This window comes from Pleurodeles waltl, chromosome 3_1 (genome assembly GCF_031143425.1).
Source record: "Pleurodeles waltl isolate 20211129_DDA chromosome 3_1, aPleWal1.hap1.20221129, whole genome shotgun sequence".
Taxonomy (NCBI): Eukaryota; Metazoa; Chordata; class Amphibia; order Caudata; family Salamandridae; genus Pleurodeles; species Pleurodeles waltl.
In genome coordinates, this window is record NC_090440.1 from 1,997,648,039 (window position 1) to 1,997,673,383 (window position 25,345).

Sequence of the window (25,345 nt, forward strand, 5' to 3'; positions counted from 1 at the left end):
ACTCACACAAAGATCGTTAAGGCCAAGGGCATGCCACCGCCAGCAGGCCATGGCTGAACCCATCAAAAAGAAGGTGAACAAACATCGGCACCGAAAAATGCCAAAGACATCTGACTCCGGTCGAGATTCAGGCATCAAGCTATCTCGTCACTGAGAGTTCGACTCACCCAAGGTGAGAAAAGTAACGTCTGAACCGAAAAAGACTTTATCGGAAGCATCGGTACTTACACAGAAGAGCAAGGACTTTCCAGCCAAATGCATGAAAAACACAGATTTGAGCAGGAAATAAGTATGGTGGAACCAGACCATACTCAAAGGAGGTTGCATATCCAGAAAGAGACTGGAAACATACAAACCCTTTCTTCTATCAAAACCAAAAGAAAGCTGGCATTTCATGAGTCAGAAATGCAGCCGAAGGCAAAGGTGGCCAGAAATAAAACCCCACCACCAAGGTTTTCTCCACAACCTTCCCCACTACACTCACCACAGCTGTACCCGGTAAGAACACCTCCAATGCAGTCACCTACGCATACAAGGATGACCCAGGATGATCCTGATGCATGGGATTTATATGATGCACCAGTATCAGACAACAGCCCAGATTGTTACCCAACAAGGCCGTCACCTCCAGAGGACAGTACTGCATATACGCAGGTACTATCAAGGGCAGCTACGTTCCACAATGTAGCAATGCATTCAGAGCCAATAGAGGATGATTTCCTGTTCAACACCTTGGCATCCACCCACACTTCCTACCAGAGTCTGCCAGTGCTCCCGGGCATGCTCAAACAAGCAAAACAGGTATTCCAGGAGCCAGTTAAAGGAAGGGCTAAAAAATACAAGCCTCCCCCAACGGACCCTGTGTTTATAACACAGCAACTTAAACAGACTCTGGTTGTAGGAGCAGCAAGAAAGAGGGCAAACTCTCAATCGTTAGGAGACGCTCCACCGCCTGACAAAGAGAGTAGGAAGTTTGACGCAGCGGGCAAACGAGTGGCAGCACAGGCAGCCAGTCAATGGCGGATCGCAAACTCACAAGCCCTACTTGCTCACTACAACAGGGCACACTGGGACGAGATGCAACACATTATACAACACTTGCCCAAAGAACACCAGAAACATGCCCAGCAGGTTGTGGAAGAAGGACAAGCAATATCCAACAACCAAATAAGGTCCGCATTAGACTCTGCAGACACAGCAGCACGCGCGGTCAACACTGCGGTAACCATTTGCAGGCATGCATGGTTACGAAGCTCTGAATTCAAGCCAGAAATCCAACAAGCAGTGTTGAACATGCCTTTTAACCAGGAACAATTGTTTGGGCCGGAAGTGGACACAGCAATTGAAAAATTAAAGAAGGACACGGACACAGCCAAAGCCATGGGCGCGCTCTACTCCCCACAGGGCAGAGGCACATTTAGAAAGCCACAAAAAGCCACAATTTAGAGGGGGGTTTCGAATGCAAATACCAGAGCCTTCCACCTCGCAAACCAGACCCACCTATCGGGGACAATACCAGAGGGGAGGGTTTTGTGGCTCTTATAGAGGTGGACAATTCCCAAGAGGAAGGGGAAAGTTCCAGACACCTAAGACAAGCCAAACCAAACAGTGACTTCAATGTCAAAAAACCCCAACACTTAACACCAGTGGGGGGGAGACTTACCGCATACTACCAAAGCTGGACACACATTACTACGGACGCATGGGTCCTAGCCATTATCCAACATGGTTATTGCATAGAATTCACAAATTTCCCACCAGATGTGCCCCCAAGGGCACACAATATGTCCAAACAACACTTAGACCTATTACAACTAGAGGTCCAAGCATTATTACAAAAACAAGCAATAGATTTAGTACCCAACCATCATAAAGGAACAGGCGTCTACTCACTATATTTCCTAATTCCAAAGAAGGACAAAACGTTAAGACCTATATTAGATCTCAGAACACTGAATCTCTTCATCAAGTCGGATCACTTCCACATGGTAACACTTCAAGACGTGGTTCCCTTACTAAAAAAGGAGGACTACATGTCAACATTAGATCTCAAGGATGCCTACTTTCACATACCCATCCATCCTTCTCACAGAAAATACTTAAGGTTTGTAATACATGGTGTACACTATCAATTCAAAGTGTTACCGTTCGGGATAACAGCCCCAAGGGTATTCACAAAATGCCTTGCAGTAGTAGCCGCTCACATAAGGAGGCCGCACATGCAAATATTCCCATACCTAGACGACTGGCTAATAAAAACCAGCACTCAACAACAGTGTCTTCTTCACACGCAATACGTTATAGAAACTCTACATAAACTAGGGTTTTCTATAAATTACCAGAAATCACACCTGCAGCCATCCCAAATACAACAATACTTGAGAGCAACGCTCAACACACAAAAAGTGATTGCCACTCCAAGTCCACAAAGGGTCCAAGCGTTCCAAAATATAATATCAAGCATACAGCCAAACCAACACTACCCAGTAAAGTTTGTAATGAAACTTCTAGGCATGATGTCTTCATGCATAGCCATTGTCCGAAACGTGAGATTACACATGCGGCCCTTACAACATTGCCTAGCAAAACAAGGGACACAAGCACAGGGTCAGCTCCAAGATCTAGTGTTGATAGACTGCCAGACACACTTCTTGCTTCAATGGTGGAACCCTATAAATTTAAACCAAGGGTGGCCATTCCAGGACCCAGTGCCTCTAGATGTGATCACAATCGATGCTTCCATGATGGGGTGGGGAGCACACCTCAACAAGCACAGCATAAAGGGACAATGGGACAATCAACAAAAACAACTCCACATAAATCATTTAGAACTGTTGGCAGTGTTTCTAGCATTAAAAGCATTTCAACCACTAATAGCCCACAAATACATTCTTGTCAAAACCAACAACATGACAACAATGTATTATCTCAACAAACAATGAGGGACACACTTGTCACAACTGTGTCTCTTAGCACAAAACATTTGGCATTGGGCAATTCACAATCACGTTCGCCTAATAGCACAATACATCCCAGGCATTTAAAACCAGTTAGCCGACAATCTCAGTCGAGATCACCAGCAAACTCACAAATGGGAAATTCATCCCCAGATCCTACAGGATCACTTCCTTCGCTGGGGAACACCAAACATAGACCTATTTGCAACAAAAGAAAACGCAAAATGCCAAAACTTTGCGTCCAGGTACACACACCCTCAATCAGTTGGTCCAGTTGGTCACCCGGATCAGTTGGTCAGGGATATTTGCTTACGCTCCCCCCCCCCACCCCCCCCCCCCGCCCTCTCCCGCTCATTCCTTATCTGGTTAACAAACTAAGTCAAGACAAACTCAAACTAATACTCATAGCACCAACCTGGGCTCGCCAACCGTGGTACACAACACTGCTAGACTTATCAGTGGTACCGCACATCAAATTACCAAACAGGCCAGACCTGTTAACTCAACACAAAGAACAAATCAGACACCCGAATCCAGCATCACTCAATCTAGCAATCTGGCTCCTGAAGTCTTAGAATTTGGACACTTACACCTTACACAAGAATGTATGGAAATCATTAAACAAGCTAGAAAACCTACTACAAGACATTGTTACGCAAACAAATGGAAAAGATTTGTTTACTACTGCCACACTAATCAGATTCAACCACTACATGCTTCCGCAAAGGACATTGTAAGCTACTTATTACACTTACAAAAGTCTAAGCTAGCATTCTCTTCAATTAAAATACATCTCACAGCAATATCTGCCTATCTACAGGTTACACATACAACATCGCTTTTTAGAATACCAGTCATCAAAGCATTTATGGAGGGACTAAAAAGAATCATACCCCCAAGAATACCACCAGTACCTTCGTGGAACCTTAATATTGTATTAACGCGACTCATGGGACCACCATTCGTACCCATGCACTCTTGTGAAATGCAATACTTAACTTGGAAAGTAGCCTTTCTAATAGCTATCACATCACTTTGAAGAGTAAGTGAGATACAAGCATTTACTATACAAGAACCCTTTATACAAATACATAAACATAAAGTGGTTCTCCGTACAAATCCCAAGTTCCTACCAATGGTCATATCGCCATTCCACCTAAACCAAACAGTGGAACTCCCAGTCTTCTTTCCACAACCAGACTCAGTAGCTGAAAGAGCCTTACATACATTAGACATAAAGAGAGCACTGATGTATTACATTGACAGAACAAAACAATTTCGTAAAACAAAACAATTGTTCGTAGCTTTCCAAAAACCTCATGCAGGTAATCCTATATCCAAACAAGGCATTGCCAGATGGATAGTTAAATGTATTCAAACTTGCTATATTAAAGCAAAAAGAGATCTACCTATTACACCAAGAGCGCATTCCACTAGGAAAAAAGGCGCCACCGTGGCTTTTCTGGGGAATATACCTATGACAGAAATTTGTAAGGCAGCCACCTGGTCTACGCCTCATACATTCACTAAGTATTACTGTGTAGACGTGTTAGCAACACAACAAGCCACAGTAGGACAGGCTGTATTAAGAACATTATTTCAGACAACTTCAACTCCTACAGGCTAAGCCACCGCTTTTTGGGGAGTTACTGCTTATTAGTCTATGCATGGCATATGTATCTGCAGCTACACATGCCACCGAACGGAAAATGTCACTTACCCAGTGTACATCTGTTCGTGGCATGGGACGCTGCAGATTCACATGCGCCCTCCCAACTCCCCGGGAGCCTGTAGCCGTTATTAGTTGAATGAAAATTGTAAATTTGTAAATAAATATTATTTTAATACACATTATATACATACCTACTCCATTGCATGGGCACATCTAGTATATTCATAACTCCTACCTCACCCTCTGCGGGGAAAACAATCTAAGATGGAGTCGACGCCCATGCGCAATGGAGTCGAAAGGGAGGAGTCCCTCGGTCTTGTGACTCTAAAAAGACTTCTTTGAAGAAAAACAACTTGTAACACTCCGAGCCCAACACTAGATGGCAGGATAATGCACAGCATGTGAATCTGCAGTGACTCCTCCTCTTCGGCTCCATTGCGCATGGGCATCGACTGCATGTTAGATTGTTTTCTTTCCGCCATCGGGTTCGGACGTGTTTCCTTTCGCTCCGATATCTCGATTCGGAAAAGCTTGAACTCTTTATTTCTAGTTGGTATTGTTTAGATCGCGTTACACCTTCTATTGACACTTCGGTACCGGCGGATCAAACATCTTTACCAGCCCTTCGGGGCGGCCGCGCCCAACTCTGGTCTCGTCGGGCAGACTGCGTGGAAGCCTCATAGACCGGACTCCATTCCGATTCTGTCCTCAGTGCCACGCTAAATTCCCTTATACGAACCAACATCTCGTCTGTAATTTCTGCTTTTCCCCAGACCTCGGGAAGAAAATTGCGAGGCCTGCAGATCCTTCCGATCCAAGTAGACGGTCCGAGACAGAAGAGCACGGAGACTCGAGATGGCATCCAAAAGCACCGAACAGCTCCACGTCGAAGAGGAAGAGATCATGCAGACTGCTGTCTCAGTTCGAGGATCCGACTCCGAGCAGGAATCCGAGGAGCACAGACCAGTCACGGCAGGACAGTACGTGAGTACGCCTGCCCCTGTCCCATCCAAGCCGAAACATAAGGCCTTGGGGACGCCACAGCCTGAAGGCCATGGCTCGACCCGAAAAAAGACCTTCGGTGACCAACCCACAAGTTCGGCACCGAAAAAGGCCACTCCTCTGAAGCCATTGGACTTGAGTCGAAGCTCTGTTTCCAAACCGAGCAAACACCGCTCTTCCAAGTCGAAATCTCAAATCTTTTTCTGAACCGATACCATCTTAGACTCCATCTTTTTCGATCCTGAAAAAGCCAGTTTCGGAGCCGAAGAAACTGGCTTACACTGAAGAGCATGGACTTTCAAACATACTTAGAGAAAGCCAAAAATCTACTGAGGAGGACTCACAAATGCAGCCTATCATAGAAAAAATGGATGAAAGGCAAGCCAGGATTCATATTCACAAAGAAACTGGCAGAATTTTAACTGCACCTCCTCCAAAACCAAAGAGGAAATTAGCCTTTCAGGAGGAATTGGACACTGCACAGCCTCCAGCTAAAGTGCCAAGAACAAAGGAGAGACCTCCACCTCCTCAATTTTCTCCTTCTCAGTCTCCTCCTCACTCTCCACATATCTCTCCTCCTACCAGCCTTACACCTATGCATTCACCATCACATTCATTTGATTCACAGCACGACAAAATAGTTCCATAGGATCTTTATGATCCAGATCCCATTCCCGATAACGACCCAGACTGCTATCCCTGAAAGCCTTCACCACCTGAAGATAGTACAGGGTACAATCAAGTACTAGCCAGGGCTGCAGCATACCATAGTGTCACCATGCACACTGAACAGTTGGAGGAAGATTTTTTATTTAATACTCACCTCCACGCACACAACATACCAGTAGCTCCCCATGCTCCCAGGCATGCTAAAACATGCTGATCAAATTTTTAGCGAGTCTGTCAAAGCGAGAATAATAACTCCCAGAGTAGAGAAGAAATACAAGCCACCTCCCTCTTATCCTGTGTATATAACTCAACTCCCTCCAAACTCAGTAGTAGCTAGCGCTGCTAGGAAGAGGGCAAACTCGCAGTTGTCAGGTGATGCATCCCCACCAGACAGAGAGCAGAAAATTTGATGCTGCAGGGAAGAGAGTGGCATCTCAGGCAGCCAACCAATGGAGAATAGCCAGCTCTCAGGCGTTGTTGGCTAGATACGAAAGGGCACATTGGGATGAGATGAGATATAATTCAGCATCTCCCCAAGGAACATCAAAAGAGGGCACCGCAGATAGTAGAGGAAGGGCAAGCCATCTCCAATAACCAAATTAGGTCTGCCCTGGACTCCGCAGACACAGCTGTCAGGAGCGTCCACACTGCTGTAACAATCAGGAGGCATGCATGGCTCAGGTTCCCCGGGTTCAAACCTGAAATTCAACAAGCGGTGTTGAATATGCCGTTCAATAAAAAACAACTTTTCGGCCCAGAGGTGGACACTGCAATTGAAAAATTGCATAAAGACACACACACCGCAAAGGCCATGGGTGTGCTATACACCACACAATACAGGGTATCCTTTCGGAAACCACAGTTTAGAGGTGGATTTAGGCCCCAGAGTACAGAGCCACCCACATAACAGCCAAAATCATCCTACCAACCTCAATATCAAAGAGGTAGTTTCAGAGGTTATAGAGGCCAATACCCCAGAGTCGGGAAAATATCAGACATCAAAACAAGCCTCACAAGGTAAACAATGACTTGTACCATTCCTTTCCAATTCACACCTCCCCTGTGGGGGGAAGACTGCAAAAGTTCCACAACAATTGGCTAAACATTACCACAGACAACTGGGTATTATCAAATATCTGCAATGGCTTTTGCCTAGAATTGATACAAACTCCACCAAACGTTCCACCAAAACCACACAGGTTATCCACAGACCATGTCACTCTTTTACAGGAAGAGGTCAAATCTCTGTTACTCAAACAACCAATAGAACCCGTGCCACAAAATCAAGTAGGAACTGGAGTTTCCTCACTGTATTTCCTCATTCCCAAAAAGGATGGCACCTTAAGGCCAATATTAGATCTCAGAACCCTCAATCTTTACATTCTGTCAGAACACTTTCATATGGTAACACTACAGGATGTTATCCCACTACTTCAGCAACACGATTTCATGGCAACATTAGACCTCAAAGATGCGTATTTTCACATACCCATCCATCCTGCACACATAAAATATCTCAGGTTTGTCATTCAAGGAAAGCACTCAGTTCAAAGTGTTACCCTTTGGAATAACAGCTCCAAGGGTATTCACAAAGTGCCTAGCGGTAGTCGCAGCCTACCTAAGAAGACAACACATACAGGTCTTTCCATATCTAGACGATTGGCTAATAAAATCAAACAATCATACGCAGTGTCAAAACCATGCGTGTTATGTAAAACAAACCCTGCACACGCTAGGGTTCACAATCAACTACCAAAAGTCACAACTACAGGCTGCGCAAATACAACAGTATTTAGGGACAATACTAAATACTCAAAAAGCGCTTGCAAGTCCAAATACACAGAGAATAAAAGCATTCCACAATATATTAGCACAAATACAGACAGGTCAACAATACACTGTCAAATTTGTCATGAGACTATTAGGTATGATGGCATCATGTATTGCAATTGTTCCATATGCAAGACTAAACATGCTGCCCTTGCAACAGTGCCTTGCACAACAATGGTCACAAGCACAGGGTCAACTTCAAGATCTAGTGTTGATAGACCGCCAAACACATGTCCTTTCAGTGTTGGAATTCCACAAATCTAAACAAAGGGTGGCCGTTTCAAGACCCTGTGCCTCAGACCATAGTTACAGCAGATGTATCAATGATTTGCTGGGGAGCTCACCTCAACAATCACAACATTCAAGGACAATGGGATTCACAACACAAACAGCTACACATAAATCACTTAGAGCTGTTAGCTGTCTTCCTAGCACTCAAAGCTTTTCAGCTTCTCCTTATTCACAAGAATGTCCTGATCAAAACAGACAACATGACCACCATGTACTACCTAAACAAACAAGGAGGGACACATTTGTCCCAACTCTCCCTCCTAACTCAAAACATTTGCAAATGGGCAATACAAAATCAAATTCACCTGGTAGCACAATACATTCCAGGGATACACAACCAGCTAGCAGATGTTCTCAACAGAAATCATCAACAAACACACGAGGGGGAGATTCACCCTCAAGTACTTCAAAAATACTTTGCACAAAGACATAGATCTTTTCGCCACCAGCAAAAGCGCAAAATGCCAAAACTTTGCATCCAGATACCCACATCCCCTGTCCAAGGGCAATCTCTAGGGATGAATTGGTCAGGGATATTTGCTTACGCTTTCCCCCTCATTCCATTTCTAGTCGGCAAATTGCGTCAAAACACGATCAATCTGATACTCATAGCGCCAACGTGGGCACGTCAGCTGTGGTACACAACACTACTAGACCTGTCAGTAGTACCACACTCCAAACTCCCAAACAGACCAGATCTGTTGACACAAAACAAAGGGCAGATCAGGCACCCAAACCCCAACACACTCAATCTAGCGATTTAGCTCCTGAAATCATAGAATTTGGATATTTACAATAACCAACTGAATGTATGGAAGTAATTAAGCAAGCAAGAAAACCCACTACCAGACAGCGCTATACCAACAAATGGAAAAGATTTGTATATTACTGTCAGTCTAAACAAATTGCCCCTCTTTCAGCATCAATACAAGATATTGTATGTTATTTGCTTCATTTGCAAAATCAAATTTAGCATTCTCTTCCATAAAAATACATCTCACTGCAATTTCTGCATATTTGCAAAATATACAGTGCACTTCTTTATTTAGAGTACCTGTAATCCATAGCCTTCATGGAAGGCTTAAAACGCATCATTCCACCCAGAACACCTCCAGTTCCTTCTTGAAATGTAAAAATGGTGCTTATGCGACTTATGGGCCCACCATGTGAACCTATGCACTCATGTCAAGTGCAATTTTTAACTTGGAAAGTTGCCTTCCTAATCGCAATTGCATCATTCTGAAGTTAGTGAAATTCAGGCTTTCACTATTAAAGAACCCTTCATACAGGTATACAAGCAAACATAAGTTGTACTACGAACTAACCCTAAATTCCTTCCTAAAGTAGTATCACCTTTTCATATCAGTCAAACAGTGGAACTACCAGTCTTCTTCCCGCAACCAGATTCTGTAGCAGAAAGAGCTCTACATACATAAGACATTAAAAGAGCTCTAATGTACTACATAGATGGAACAAAACCATTCAGGAAAACTAAATAGCTATTTGTAGCTTTTCAAAATGTATTGTATCATTTCATTCCAAATCAGGCCATGGTGCAATAAGTGTCAACGCGTTGCAGCTCTTCTTGAACTTGTTCACGACACTTGGTGCCATTTTAAAATGCCCTCTTATACTCCTGTGGAATCCATAAACCTGGAAGATAGACTGCAAACAAACCAAAAATAAATACCAATGTGAAATGTAGACACATAGGTAAATGACTAGCACACAAGTTTAATATTTCTGTTTACGTTTTCACAGTTTTAAATGCAGACAAATATTTGCCCCAGTGGGCTTGTTAGTGGTCTCTTCACTACTAACAAAAGTGCAACTAGTGTCAAACATGATTAATATACCACCATTCCGAGCATTCTCCACTCAAGTAGACCCAGTAAGTTTAATTATCTTCTACACCTTGTTCAGATCACTATTCTAAAATTCAATATCCAAATTCATCTTCCACAACCTTTAAAAATATACATAAGAAAAAAATCATTATCTATAAAACATCATATAAAAACTACCCAACACTTATTAAATTACATTTCAATAAATGCACATACATTCAAAGAGTATGCTACTCAGAAAACATTATAGATGTGCATGAAGTTCTTCATCATAATTTAAAATCTCTAAGCTCATTACAGTTCCTCAAAAAGATACACCTTGATTCCAATCACCACAGTTGTTTGTCGCCCCTCAACTATTCTTAGGGACGTTCTCAGTGACTGAGTAATGGAGAGATTAATTTGCCCCTTCATTAAACTAGTGGAAGTGTCTGGAGACAGCATATAACTAGGATCTTTGTTTTTAATAGCCCTTAAATGTTGTAGAATTCTTTGAGAGCAGGTAAAATTCTGTCCCGATGTAGAATTTAGGACAAGGGCGTGTAAGCATATATATTGCAAATTCACTTTTGCAGATCAGAAGTTCATTTTAAACACTCTGCTGTAAGGTGGTGCAATCTCATTCACATTCTGCCCATGGTTGCAGGCTTTACATTGGCTGCATTTAAAAAATCCTACAAGTGCTTTAAGCCATTTGGGTCTTTTATTATCTGTAGTCATGTTACTTTTGACCAGTCTATCGCTCATCAAATGTGATCTTATGTATGTTATTACGTTTTTCCTAGAGATAAATTACCTATCACCGGATCACTCCTCAGTAGGTGCCAATGCTTACTTTTTTTTAATTTAAATTTCTTTATTATGTGAAATACAACAACGTGTACAATCGACAGCCGACTGGGCCACTGCGTTCATTTGTGCCAATGCTTACTTAAGATGGTTCTCAGCTGCCTGTGTTGTCTGCGGTAATTAGTAAAGAATCTGATATTCTTGCCCTGTTTTTTTTCCTTTTGACCATTGGCCTTCCTGCTAGGTTTAAAGAGTATCTTCTCTCTTTAAACAATTAAGGCACGCTCTTTGCTGCCTCAGAATATATAAAAAATGTTAATCAAGGACACTATTTTATCTCTGATATTAAATCAAGCAGCCAGCCCAGACAATCTACCTCCTAGCTGTAATAATCTAATCCAATATAGAATGGTGGGCTGAAATGTAGGCACACTTTTGACAATGGATAGTACAAACAGGACAGATTCCAAAGTCATGGACAGGAGTTGTAGTGAAACCCATCGTTAAAAAAGGGAGAAGGAAGTTTTCCAAGTAATTATACTCTGATTAGTGTTGAAGATCACAATACGTTAATCACAAATATAATCTTATACCTGGAGGAGTGGATTATAATAATCTCTTACCTATAGAGTTGGTAGACTTTTACAGAGGCTGTTCCATGTTGGACCACTGTATTGCTCTGTGGTTCGGAAGTCAACTGACTGAATTATGTTGGTGCTCTGTTACCTTCCGGACTGCATTGATTGGGCTGATCGTGGATGCCTCTGGGCGAAATTGAATGCCTTGAAGATCCTGGATGGTCTGTTATTAATCATACTTTCCCTTTATGGTCTTAATTGGAGGTGAAGTGGAATAATTAAAATACATATTGGTCTTTGAAAGAAAGGTCCATGGGGACCTGAAAGCATAGGGTTTTGTTTGCCATCTCCCTTTCTTTTCTTGAATAAAATGACATCCCGGCCCTTGAGTGTATCTCATTGTTGTTACAAGGAGTAACGATTGTGGAGAAATAGATATGTATGAATGTATGTGGTGTGTTTGTGTGTGTGTGTGTGTATAGATATATGTCCGATGGCATGTGTAGCTGCAGATACACATGCTGTGCACATCCCGCCATCTAGTGTTGGGCTTGGAGTGTTACAAGTTGTTTTTCTTCGAAGAAGTCTTTTCGAGTCACGAGATCGAGGGACTCCTCCCCTTTCGGCTCCATTGGGCATGGGCGTCGACTCCATCTTAGATTGTTTTCTTTCCGCCATCGGGTTCGGACGTGTTCCTTTTCGCTCCGCGTTTCGGTTTGGAAAGTTAGTTAAATCTCGGAAAATTTGACGGTATTGTTTGCGTTCGGTATCGGGTTAGTTACAACAGATCGACACCGAATTTGGAAGGGCTCCGGTGGCCCTTCGGGGTTTTCGATTCCCCGGCGGGGCCTGGTCGGCCCGACCACGTGCGTCTTCAAGGCTAATGGAACGGACCCCATTCCGCTTCTGCCCCGAATGTCACAACAAGTATCCTTATCCAGATCAGCATTTGGTCTGTAATTTGTGTTCGTCTCCAGAACACAGAGGATACCTGTGAGGCCTGCTGAGCGTTTCGGTCGAGGAAGACGTTAAGAGACCGAAGAGCAAGAAGACTACAAATGGCGTCGAAATATCCGGCCTCGGAGCCGAAATAGAGTTCCTACACCGAGGAACAGGGCCTGTCCTCACAGATGCAAGGACACAGATTTGGACAGGAACTAGAGGCAGGGGAGCCAGATTACACTCAAAGGAGGCTCCACATTCAAAAAGACACAGGGAAGATCAGTACTCTCCCTCCAATTCGAATTAAAAGGAAACTTGCCTTCCAAGAAAAAGACAAGCAGCCACAAGCAAAGGTGGCAAGACAAGTAACTCCGCCACCATCTCCACAACGCTCACCACAACCATCACCGGTAGCCACTCCACCAATGATGCAGTCTCCAACTCATACAGGAATGAGTCAAGATGACCCCGACGCATGGGATTTTTATGATGCGCCTGTATCAGATAACAGCCCTGACTGTTATCCAGCAAGACCCTCACCACCTGAGGAAAGTACTGCCTACACACAGGTGGTGTCAAGAGCAGCTGCGTTTCATAATGTCACCCTGCACGCAGAACCTATAGAAGATGACTTTCTATTTAATACACTGTCGTCCACACATAGCCAGTATCAGAGTCTCCCTATGCTACCGGGAATGCTAAAACACTCCAAACAGGTGTTTCAGGAGCCTGTGAAGGGCAGGGCCATTACTCCAAGGGTGGAGAAAAAGTACAAACCGCCACCAACAGACACTGTGTACATCATGCAGCAATTAACACCAGACTCTGTGGTAGTAGGGGCAGCTTGCAAAAGGGCGAAATCACACACCTCAGGAGACGCACCACCTCCAGACAAGGAAAGTTGCAAGTTCGACACTGCGGGGAAAAGAGTTGCGGCACAAGCAGCCAACCAATGGCGCATTGCCAACTCACAGGCCTTGCTGGCTAGATATGATAGGGCTCATTGGGACGAAATGCAACATTTCATAAAACACCTACCCAAAGAGTTCCAAAAGAGAGCCCAACAAGTGATGAAGGAAGGACAGAGTATCTCTAAAAATCAGATACGGTCATCAATGGATGCAGCTGACACAGCTGCTAGGACTGTAAATACAGCAGTGACCATACGGAGACATGCATGGCTGCGTACATCAGGATTCAAGCCGGAAATACAACAAGCTGTGCTGAATATGCCGTTTAACGGACAGCAGTTGTTTGGGCCGGAGGTGGACACTGCTATCGAAAAACTTAAAAAGGACACAGATACGGCCAAAGCCATGGGCGCACTCTACTCCCCACAGAGCAGAGGCACTTTTCGGAAAACACAGTTTCGAGGGGGGTTTCGGGGACAGAGCACAGAAGCCTCAACCTCACAAACAAGACCCACTTATCAGAGTCAATATCAGCGGGGAAGTTTTCGGGGACAATACAGAGGGGAGCAGTTCCCAAAGAGTAGAGGGAAGTTCCGGAGTCCCAAAACTCCACAAAATAAACAGGGACTTCAACGTCACAAATCCCCAACACATAACACCAGTGGGGGGGGGAGACTAACCAAGTTCTACAAAAAATGGGAAGAAATAACAACAGACACGTGGGTCCTAGCCATTATCCAGCATGGTTATTGCATAGAATTTCTACAATTCCCTCCAAATGTCCCACTGAAAACACACAACATGTCCAAACAACACACAGATCTTTTACAACTGGAGAGCCAAGCGTTGTTGCAAAAAGATGCAATAGAGCTAGTACCAATTCATCAGAGAGGAACAGGAGTTTACTCCCTGTACTTTCTCATACCCAAAATAGACAAAACTCTAAGACCTATATTAGATCTCAGAACATTAAACATCTACATCAAATCAGATCACTTTCACATGGTGACACTGCAAGACGTGATCCCATTGCTCAAACAACAAGACTACATGACAACACTAGACCTCAAGGATGCATATTTCCATATACCTATACATCCTTCCCACAGAAAGTACTTAAGGTTTGTATTCCAAGGGGTACATTACCAGTTCAAAGTGTTGCCATTCGGGATAACAACAGCGCCAAGAGTTTTTACAAAATGCCTGGCAGTAGTGGCTGCTCATATCAGAAGGCAGCAAATACATGTGTTCCCATAGCTAGACGATTGGTTAATCAAAACCAGTACGCAAGAACAGTGTTCACAACACACAAAGTATGTCATAAAAACCCTTCACAAGCTAGGTTTCTCACTCAACTACAACAAATCACACCTGCAGCTGTGTCAAATACAACAATACTTAGGAGCAACAATCAACACAACAAAAGGGATTGCCACTCCAAGCCCACAAAGGGTACAGGCATTTCAAAACGTAATACAAGCCATGCACCCAAAACAAAAGTTACAGGTAAAATTTGTGATGAAACTACTAGGCATGATGTCCTCCTGCATAGCCATTGTCCCAAACGCAAGATTACACATGCGCCCCTTACAACACTGCCTAGCATCACAATGGTCACAAGCACAGGGTCAACTTCAAGATCTAGTGTTGCTAGACCGCCAAACTTACACCTCGCTTCAATGGTGGAACACTATAAATTTAAACATAGGGTGGCCTTTTCAAGACCTAGTGCCTCAATTCGTAATCACAACGGATGCTTCCATGATAGGGTGGGGAGCACACCTCAACCAACACAGCATCCAAGGACAATGGGACAATCAACAGAGACAGTTTCACATAAATCACTTAGAACTACTAGCAGTATTTTTAGCGCTGAAAGCATTTCAACCTATAATAGCCCACAAACACATTCTTGTCAAAACAGACAACGTGACAACAATGTACTAGCTGAACAAACAGGGAGGGACACACTCAACGCAGTTGTCTCTTGGCACAGAAACTATGGCATTGGGTGATTCACAACCACATTCGCCTAATAGCGCAGTTCATACCAGGAATTCAGAACCAGTTGGCAGACAATCTCTCTCGGGATCACCAACAGATCCACGAATGGGAAATTCATCCCCAAATACTAAAGACTTACTTCCAAAGATGGAGAACACCGCAGATAGATCTATTTGCAACAAAAGAAAATGCAAAATGCCAAAACTTCGCATCCAGGTACCCACAGGCTCAGTCTCAAAGCAATGCGTTATGGATGAGTTGATCAGGGATATTTGCATACGCTTTTCCCCCTCTCCCACTCCTTCCATGTCTAGTAAACAAATTAAGTCAAAACAAACTCATACTAATAGCACCAACTTGGGCACGACAACCTTGGTACACAACACTACTAGACCTCTCAGTAGTGCCTCATATCAAGCTGCCAAACAAACCAGATCTGTTAACTCAACACAAACAACAGATCAGACACCCAAATCCAGCATCACTGAATCTAGCAATTTGGCTCCTGAAGTCTTAGAATTCGGACATCTAGACCTTACAGAGGAATGTATGGAGGTCATAAAACAAGCTAGAAAACCAACCACAAGACATTGCTTTGCAAATAAGTGGAAAAGATTTGTTTATTACTACCATAATAATCAAATTCAACCATTACACGCATCTGCTAAAGACATTGTAAGCTACCTACTACACTTACAAAAATCAAAGTTAGCTTTTTCATCCATTAAGATACATCTCACCGCAATTTCAGCTTATCTGCAAATTACGCACTCAACTTCATTATTCAGGATCCCAGTCATAGAAGCATTTATGGAGGGTCTGAAAAGAATTATCCCACCAAGAGCACCACCAGTTCCTTCGTGGAACCTCAACATTGTCTTAACACGACTCATGAGTCCACCTTTTGAACCCATGCACTCATGTGAGATACAATACTTATCATGGAAAGTTACATTTCTAATTGCTATCACATCTCTAAGAAGAGTAAGTGAAATACAAGCATTTACCATACAAGAACCCTTTATTCAGATACACAAGCATAAGGTAGTTCTGCGAACAAATCCGAAGTTCTTACCTAAAGTCATATCACCGTTCCACTTAAATCAAACAGTGGAACTACCAGTGTTCTTTCCAGAACCAGATTCTGTAGCTGAGAGAGCATTACATACATTAGACATCAAAAGGGCATTAATGTACTACATTGATAGAACAAAACAAATTCGCAAAACAATTGTTCGTTGCTTTCCAAACACCTCATACAGGGAATCCAATATCCAAACAAGGCATTGCCAGGTGGATAGTTAAATGCATTCAAACCTGCTATATCAAAGCAAAAAGAAGACTGCCTATAACACCAAAGGCACACTCAACTAGAAAGAAAGGTGCTACCATGGCCTTTCTAGGAAACATACCAATGACCGAAATATGTAAGGCAGCCACATGGTCTACGCCTCATACGTTTACCAAGCATTACTGCGTGGATGTGTTAACAACACAGCAAGCCACAGTAGGACAAGCAGTACTACGAACTTTATTTCAAACAACTTCATCTCCTACAGGCTGAGCCACCACTTTTGGGGAGATAACTGCTTACTAGTCTATGCACAGCATGTGTATCTGCAGCTACACATGCCATCGAACGGAAAATGTCACTTACCCAGTGTACATCTGTTCGTGGCATGAGACGCTGCAGATTCACATGCGCCCTCCCACCTCCCCGGGAGCCTGTAGCCGTTAAGTTGATCTTGAACATTTGTAAAATTGTAAATATATCACTTTAAACCACGTTATGTACATACATATTTACTCCATTGCATGGGCACTATTACTATATATACAACTCCTACCTCACCCTCTGCGGGGAAAACAATCTAAGATGGAGTTGACGCCCGTGCGCAATGGAGCCGAAAGAGGAGGAGTCCCTCGATCTCGTGACTCGAAAAGACTTCTTCGAAGAAAAACAACTTGTAACACTCCGAGCCCAACACTAGATGGCGGGATGTGCACAGCATGTGAATCTGCAGCGTCTCATGCCACGAACAGATGTACACTGGGTAAGTAACATTTTCCACACACACACATATATATATATATATATATATATATATATGTATATATATATATATATATATGTGTGTGTGTAATGATGAATATATAACCTGGAATGTTAGAGGTATATGTATTCAAATAATTTGTCTAGTGTATTATGTGATTATTATTAATTATGCAACAAAATTGCAGTTTGCAAAGAGTTAATAAGAGTTGAGCTTGAAGTAGTAAGACAGGAGCAGTGTTCATTTTTTCAAATGCCGTTCTGCATGTCCTTATGTTCATTTCCACATAGACATATTTTTGGTGTCTTATTAATGTCCTTGTAGGCTTTCATGAACTTTCTTATTTAGATTAATTTTGATCAGTGTATTTTCTCCAGCTTTTACTTGGCTGAAATCTCAATGGCCTTGGGGCATCTGCATCAAAAAGGGATCATCTACCGAGATTTGAAGCCAGAGAACATCATGCTGAATCATCAAGGTAAGTGAGATGTAGATGATATTCAAATGTGCTGCTTTGCGAATTGCAGAGGTTTGTCTATTTAGGAACTTTTTCATGTCTAGGTAAAGTACCCTTTTTCAATATCCAGAGGCAAAGGCACTCTCATCTAGTATGTTTTCCATTTTATCTTTGGAGTTAAGTTTATCTTGGTTGATAATGGACTGCCTTTTCTCTCTATAAGTGGTGACATTTCACTGTCTCTTCCCTGATTTGGTGTTTCTAAGGTTAAACATTTAGCACTTTGTGCTTGCAGATGTCTCTCAGTTAAATAATGAACATTTTACAAACTTTTCTCTCTTCCTTTGTTTCCTTTTTCTGCACTCCCTTTTACTCTTTCTCCTTTCCCTGCTTCTCTTCCCTCCTGAACACTCCCCCCATTGCTCTTGTCTACCTTTTCCTCTCCAGTTTTCTCCTCTCTCTCCTCGCCCTTTCCTTCCCCTCTCCCTGTACATCCCACTCTTTTATTTTATAACTGTCCTTTTTTCTTCTCTCGCTTCCCCGTATCCCCCTCAGCTCCCGCACATTGCCCTCATCTCTTGTCCTTTTTCCCCTCCCCTTTTCTTTCCCTCATCTCAGAGTTCCCTCTCCTTTTGTTTCTCCCCTCCCTCCTTGCCGTTCTCCTTCTCTGCTCTCTCCTTTCTCTTCCCGCTCTATCTAACACTCAACCTACTGCGTCAAAGGCACTCATACCAATCAGCTAAGCTTTTCACCCTGATTGAGTGTAACACACGAGGCAGCAGCAGTGCAAGCTTTCCTCGCACACCACCAGGACACCGTGCATGCAAGATAAAAGCACACATGCAGTACAGGTTTCCCTGGCACTCAGTAGTGTTGAGCAAAGAATGCAGTTTAAGAATGAGATGAAGAGAAGAGACTTCTCCTTCGAAGGGCAGCAGGTGCTCCACGTCCTGTGCTCCACCCCCTGAATTTACACGAGGCTAAACACCTGAAGTCAATACTAAACGACCAGTGAAAAGGACTACAGTCTGAGAATTGCTTCTTGCCCCATTGGATGGAACATGTTTCTCAAGTTATAATGCAGTAGTTTATCAATTGGTTTTTGCAAATTGATGTAATAGTTACACTGATAGTCACATCATCATACTTTATAGTGAGGCAAGTTGTTGTAATGTAACTTTAAATGTACATTCCCAATTGCAATGGCCGTGGATTCCAAGTTGAATGCTGTGTTCAATGGCATGTGTGGCTGTGGATACACATGCTTTGCATAAGTTCGCCATCTTGTATTGGGCTCAGAGTGTTGCACGTTTTTTTTTTTTCCCCTTTGTTAGATTGTTTTCTCTCCTTCGTCGGGTTCGGACGTGTTTCCTCTCGCTCTGGTATTCCTCAGCTCAGTCTATCCTGAACTCTTCCCTTCCGTCTTTCTTTCAGCGACTGTATAGTATTTTGATTGTGTTTTCAAAACTTAACGTACTCAAATTGAAATCCTGCGTTGGGAGTCGGTTAACTGCCCTTGGGTGTCAACGCCCTTCTTGGGCCTTCTCCTTCAGATGCTGTCAGAATATGCAGGGCTGCTGGAATGGAACGGACTCCATGTAGGTTCTGTCCTCGATGCCATTCCATATTTCCACACACCGATCAACACCTGGTGGGTAACATGTGCTTTTCCCCAGAATTTAAAGAAGAGAACTGCGACACCGGTCAGTCGTTTCGATCTAAAAATACTCTCTGGGACTGAAGAGTGCATCAGTTGAAGATGGCATCGAAAACACCGGACGACACTCATGATATTTTCGGAGAGGAGCATGCACAGGAGGAAATCCGATATCAGGCAGCCCTCTCTATTTGAGATTCCAAGTCAGACGTCGAATCTGATATCGAAAGTCAGCCGCTCTCCTCAGCACAACAAGTGAATACACCAGCCCCATCCTCCCATCTAAAGACTTAAGTAAAACCATCCAAACTGGTTGTCCACTACTGCCTTCAGGCATGGTTGAATCCAAACGTTACATTTGGACGCCCGCCCCCCAGCTCAGCACTGAAAATTGCCAAGATGTCTTCGCCGTCGACCACGGATTCTAGAGCATCCCACACAGTTTGGGGATCGAGTAGAATTTTCGATCAAAGCATTTCGGCTCTGAGAAAAAAAGCCTTCCACACCAGTTTTGGAGCCAACACCTTCTACTTGACAGAAGTCTTCCATTCTGAAAATGTCAGAACCGAGGATGTTGTCTCCTTAAGACTCAACTCTTTCATCTGGAGCAGCTTCACCAGTAGTGCCAATTCTGGAAGTAATGGATCCTCGTCAGCGCCAGTTCCACATACAAGAGAACAGGTAAAATAATTGCTTCTCCCAGTGTTCCAATGAAAAGGGAACTTGCTTTTCAAGAGACCTTGGACACTGCTCCTCCTCCTAAAAAAAAAAGTCTCCAAGGACAAAGACAAGGCTCCTGTTCAACCTCTGCCTTCTCCACCTTGCTCTCCTGTACTTCCTCGTACTCCTCCATCGCCACCACAATCTCCTATGTCTGTTATAGAGCCACAATTTTCTCCAGAAAAGTCATCACCACCTCATGGAGATGACTAGGGTGAAATTCCACAGGATTTAGATACAAGGGATTTATATGATCCCGATCCCATACTGCCTAATGGTCCTGATTGGTACCCAGCACGCTCTTCACGTCCTGAAGATGCAACAGCATGCCATCAGGTTATTGCATGAGCAGCTGCATACCATAACGTACACATGCACACTGACCTAATTGAAGAGGATTTCCTCTTTGCCTCTTTGATACATTGACTAAAATTCACAAAGAAAGTCAGTTCCTGCACATGTTGCCAGCTATGCTTAGGCATGCAACATACATCTTTAACAAACCTGTTAGGGCAAGGGTTATTACCCCCCCAAGGGTCGATTTAAAAAAAAAAAAAAAAAAAAAAAAAGTAGCACCAAACTTTATGCCTAGGGAAAAGAGTGGCTGCACGGGCAGCTAATCATTGGCTAATTGCCAATTCGCAGGTACTTCTGACAAGAATAACAGGGCCCACTGGGATGAGATTGAAGATCTGATTCAGTACCTTTTAGATGAACATCAGAAGAGGGGACAGGAGATAGTTTCAGAAGGGCAGCCATCTCGAACAACTCATTAGATGTGCTATTGATGCAGCGGATACCGCAGCCTGTGGTGTAAATACCAGTGTTACGATAAGAAGACCTGTTCGGCTGAGATGCTCAGGTTTCAAGCCAGAAATACCACAGGCAGTTCTCAACATGCCTTTCGATAAAGAACACTTGTTTGGTCCAGAAGTTGACAACACCATAGACAAGCTGAAAAAAGATTCAGACACAGCTAAAGCTATGGGAGCCCTACTAACTACACCAATTCGGGGTAATTTTCGTAGGCCACAATTTAGGGGAGATTTCAAAACATCATCCACTGAGCCTTCCACCTCCTAGACCAAACAGGGAACACGCTTTTACAACAGAGGTTCCGTACAGGGACACATATAATAAAGGCAATAAAGGCAGAGGTAAGCGTCCACCTCTAGAGGTTCTGCCTCAAACACAGGCCAGTGACTGCCTACAAATTCCTCCAGCACACACCTCTCCAGTAGGGGGGAAAGAGTAGCACATTTCTATCCCCAATGGTCCAATATTACCACAGATCAATAGGTTCTATCAATTATCCAACATAGTTACTGTCTAGAACTAATCTCCACTACACCAAATATTCCCCCTCGTGTTCACAAACTTTCACACCACCATCTCATTCTTTTGAAAGAAGAGCTACAATCCCTTCTTTTCAAAGGGGCTATAGAACCAGTTCTCCTGTCTCAGCAAAGGTTAGGAGTATATTCCCTATAAAGAAAGGTGGGTCACTAAAACCAATTCTGGATCTCAGACCACTCAACCTATACATCCTGTCAGAACATTTTCATATGGTCACTCTGCAAGATGTTATATCACAGCATGGTGATTTCATGACCGCTTTAGATCTCAAAGATCCTTACTTTCAAATTCCCATACATCCAGCACATCGCATATACCTCAGATTTGTCATTGCGGGAAAACATTATCAAGTCTTACCTTTCAGGGTGATAACTGCTCCCAGGGTATTCACAAAATGTCTAGCAGTAGTTGCTGCATTCCTCCGAAGACTGTCAGACAATGTCCGAATCATACTCGGTACACAGCAGACCTTCTACACAATCTGGGATTTACCATCAACTTTCTCAAATCCCGTCTCCAACCCTCACAGATACAGCCTTATCTGGGAGCAATTCTCACCCAGGGTTGGCACATCCAAATCCAGCTTGGATTCAAGCTTTCCAAACTGTTCTATCTCAATTACAGGAGAACCACACTTACACAGTAAGACTAGTGATGCAGCTATTAGGGATGATGGCTTCCTGCAATGCCATTGTTCCTCATGCCAGACTACACATGCATCTCTTACAGCAGTGTCTGTCTCGTCAGTGGTCTCAGTCACAGGGTCATCTCCAGGATCTAGTGTTGTTGGACTGCCGGATTCACTGCTCTCGGCAATAGTGGAATCCTACCAACCTTACCCAGGGGTGGCACTTTCAAGACCTTGTGCCTCAGATCACTTTCACTACTGATGCATCACAGATAGGTTGGGGAGCTCACCTCAACAACCTTACAATAAAAGGCAGATGGGATCCCATTCAACAAACTTATCACTTCAACTGCTTGGAGTAACTAGCAGTCTCTCTAGCGCTCAAAGCATTTCAGCCACAACTCTTACAAGGGGGTTCTAGTGTGTACAGACAACATGACAATCATGTATTATCTGCAAAAACGGGTTGGGGGGCGTGGCCTGGCTGCCAGGCAAGATGGCCGTCACTAAGTGAGGCTCTGCCGGGCCGCGGGGCGATTATTTTATGTACTTATTCTGTTGGCATTCCCGGCTGGAGCGGACCTGAGCGGAGCCCCGAGCGAGCCCCAGTGACAGATTGGATGCGGCGATGCCGATGCGGGGACCTGATTCGCGCGGGTGGGCTTGACTCTGAGCCTCTGCCCGCTCGCTTCGGAAGGTGGGGAGTCCCCGGAGAGCTGATACCCGCGGCCGCGTGCGGGCAGGGATCGTGGGGGGGGCTTGCTCGGTGGCTGGATCGGGCCACGGCCCCCTGTGGCCCCGTGGCTGTCGTTGCCTTCGCGGTCCGCGTGGACGCGGCGGCCTACTTGGGCCTTGAGACCCTCTGGACTCTGCAGCGCCGGGGCTGCGGGTGGCCTGGCGTGGCAGACGTACAGGTGAGGGGCTGCATTTGCGCTGCCAGCGGGCCAGCCCTGAGAGAGGTGGGGCTGGCTGGCTGATCGAGGTGGCCTACACATGCCGGACACTGGTGTGTGGACTGCCAGTGGGACGAGGTGTGCTGCTGAGGAGTGACCCCCGAGGGCGGTGCCCAGGCATGGTCTGGCAGATTTAAACCAGAGGCCATGCGTAGTGGTACTTGGTAACACCTGGCTAGACGCTGGAGACTGATGCCGGAGAGTCGGTAGTGGCGAATTGGTGCAGGAGACGGCGGCTGGTCCGTGGTGGTCCCGGAGGGCCTGGAGTTGGAGGGTGTTCTCCTTGTCGGAGTACTGGTCGAGGCGGGGACCTGGAGGTGACCCTGCGCGCCGCAAGCTTATTGAGTTGGAGTTGGTGCTGGTGAAGGTACATTGCGGTGCTGGCACGGACTGGCCTGTTGGGCGAGGAGCTCTGGTGCGGGCTTGTTGCCCTGGGTGCTGGCTGGTGGACCTGTGGTGCGAATTGGGTGGCTGGGTACGAGCTGCCTGTTTGCGGATACACATAGCTCTGGATCTTGCCTTCCTCTCGGACGGGAGTCCCTAACGAGCGGAGCTGAATCATGGGCAAATCTGATCATCGTCAAGCAAAACTCACCTTTGAAGGTGGGAAAAAGAAGAGTACGGCTTCTGCCTACCGGGCCTGTACTGATGAGACTGAAGAGGGGAGCCGGGAGGTGTGTGTCCGGTCCATGTTCTTGGAGCTTAAGACTAGCTTGGCTGGTATTGACGCCAAGCTGGACCATGTAACGGTACAGCTTGACCGCATTAGAGCCCGTGTGGATGATCACGACTCCAAGTTTGAGGTTCTGGAGACGCGCACGTCGGAAATGGAAGATGCACGCCGGAGAGATAGAGATCAGATTGCACAAATGGAGCGCATCCTGGAGGTGATACGGTAAAAGAATGAGGATTTGGAGGCGAGGTCGCGCTGTAATAATATTCGCATTGTGGGTCTGCCGGAGGCTACTGACATGGGCCGCATGTAGGATTTTGTAGAGGGTATGCTGTCAGAGCTGTTTGCGGGCGAGCTCTCTCGGATGCTGGTGGTGGAGAGGGCGCACAGGTCCTTGGGGCCTCGGCCGCCTCCGGGAACTCCTCCGTGCCCAATCATAGCGCGCCTCTTGAATTACCGGGACCAGGATGCTGTTTTTCATCTGGCGAGGGAGAGGAAGCCGCTGGTGTACAAGAACTCGGAACTCAATTTCTACCCTGACTACTCCTGGCGTGCAGGCTCTGAGGCGTGCTTTTTTGCCGACCAAACAATTATTGAGTCAGGCTGGAGTTGGGTTCGCCCTGTTGTACCCTGCCAAGTTGAGGGTGCGACATGAGGGGAAGGTACAGTACTTTACGGACCCAAAGCAGGCGTCCAGGTTTGCCCGGCAATTGCCTAGAGGACGGGGGGCTGCGGAGCCGGGGGGGTCGGGAGAGGAGAGAGCCGCCTTAAGTGACAATGACTAGCTGGCTTGATTGGACCTATGGTACTGGTTGCGGCGGTGGGGTGTCCGGGTCTGCTTTCGTGCACGTGACCGCCTGGTGTATAGCTCGCTGATTGGCCCATGTGCCCCTCTCCCCTGGTCTCATTAGGGGGAGAGGTACTAGGCCTGCTATCACCCCTGGGATGAGTCCTGGTAGTTTTCGCTTTGACTACATGGGGGGCGTGCTGGGGTGGGGCGTGCTGTTACTGACAGGGTCCGTTTGTGGGGCCTTAGTGGGTGGTGGGGGGTGCAGGATTTTCTGGGATGCGGGTGACTGTTCTATATACAGTTCTGGTTGTTGTCTTCTTAAGTTTTTGGCAGGTGGAGATGCGCTCGCATGTGAGCTATTGTTTGTATGCAGGGGAGGGATGGTGGGAGCTGATATGACAGTGGTCCGATGTTTGACGTGGAATGTGCGTGGGCTTAATGATAGGCGGAAGGCTCGGTTGGTGGCTGCATATGTTAAGCGGCATGAAATTGACATCTGTATGCTGCAGGAGACGCATCTGGTGGCGGCTGCGCTGGGTAGATTGAGAGCTGGGTGGGTTGGCGA

The 25,345-nt window shown here is 45.0% G+C and overlaps 1 protein-coding gene across 2 annotated transcripts in view; it reads left to right on the forward strand.

Annotated features, from left to right (window-relative positions):
* Positions 1 to 25,345, forward strand: part of RPS6KB1 (ribosomal protein S6 kinase B1) — a 446,354-nt gene that overhangs the window by 191,836 nt on the left and 229,173 nt on the right. For both annotated transcript variants that reach the window (XM_069226434.1, XM_069226435.1), the window contains exon 7: positions 17,924 to 18,024. In XM_069226434.1, the coding sequence (XP_069082535.1) occupies positions 17,924 to 18,024 (101 nt within the window). The remainder of the gene's footprint in view (positions 1 to 17,923; positions 18,025 to 25,345) is intronic.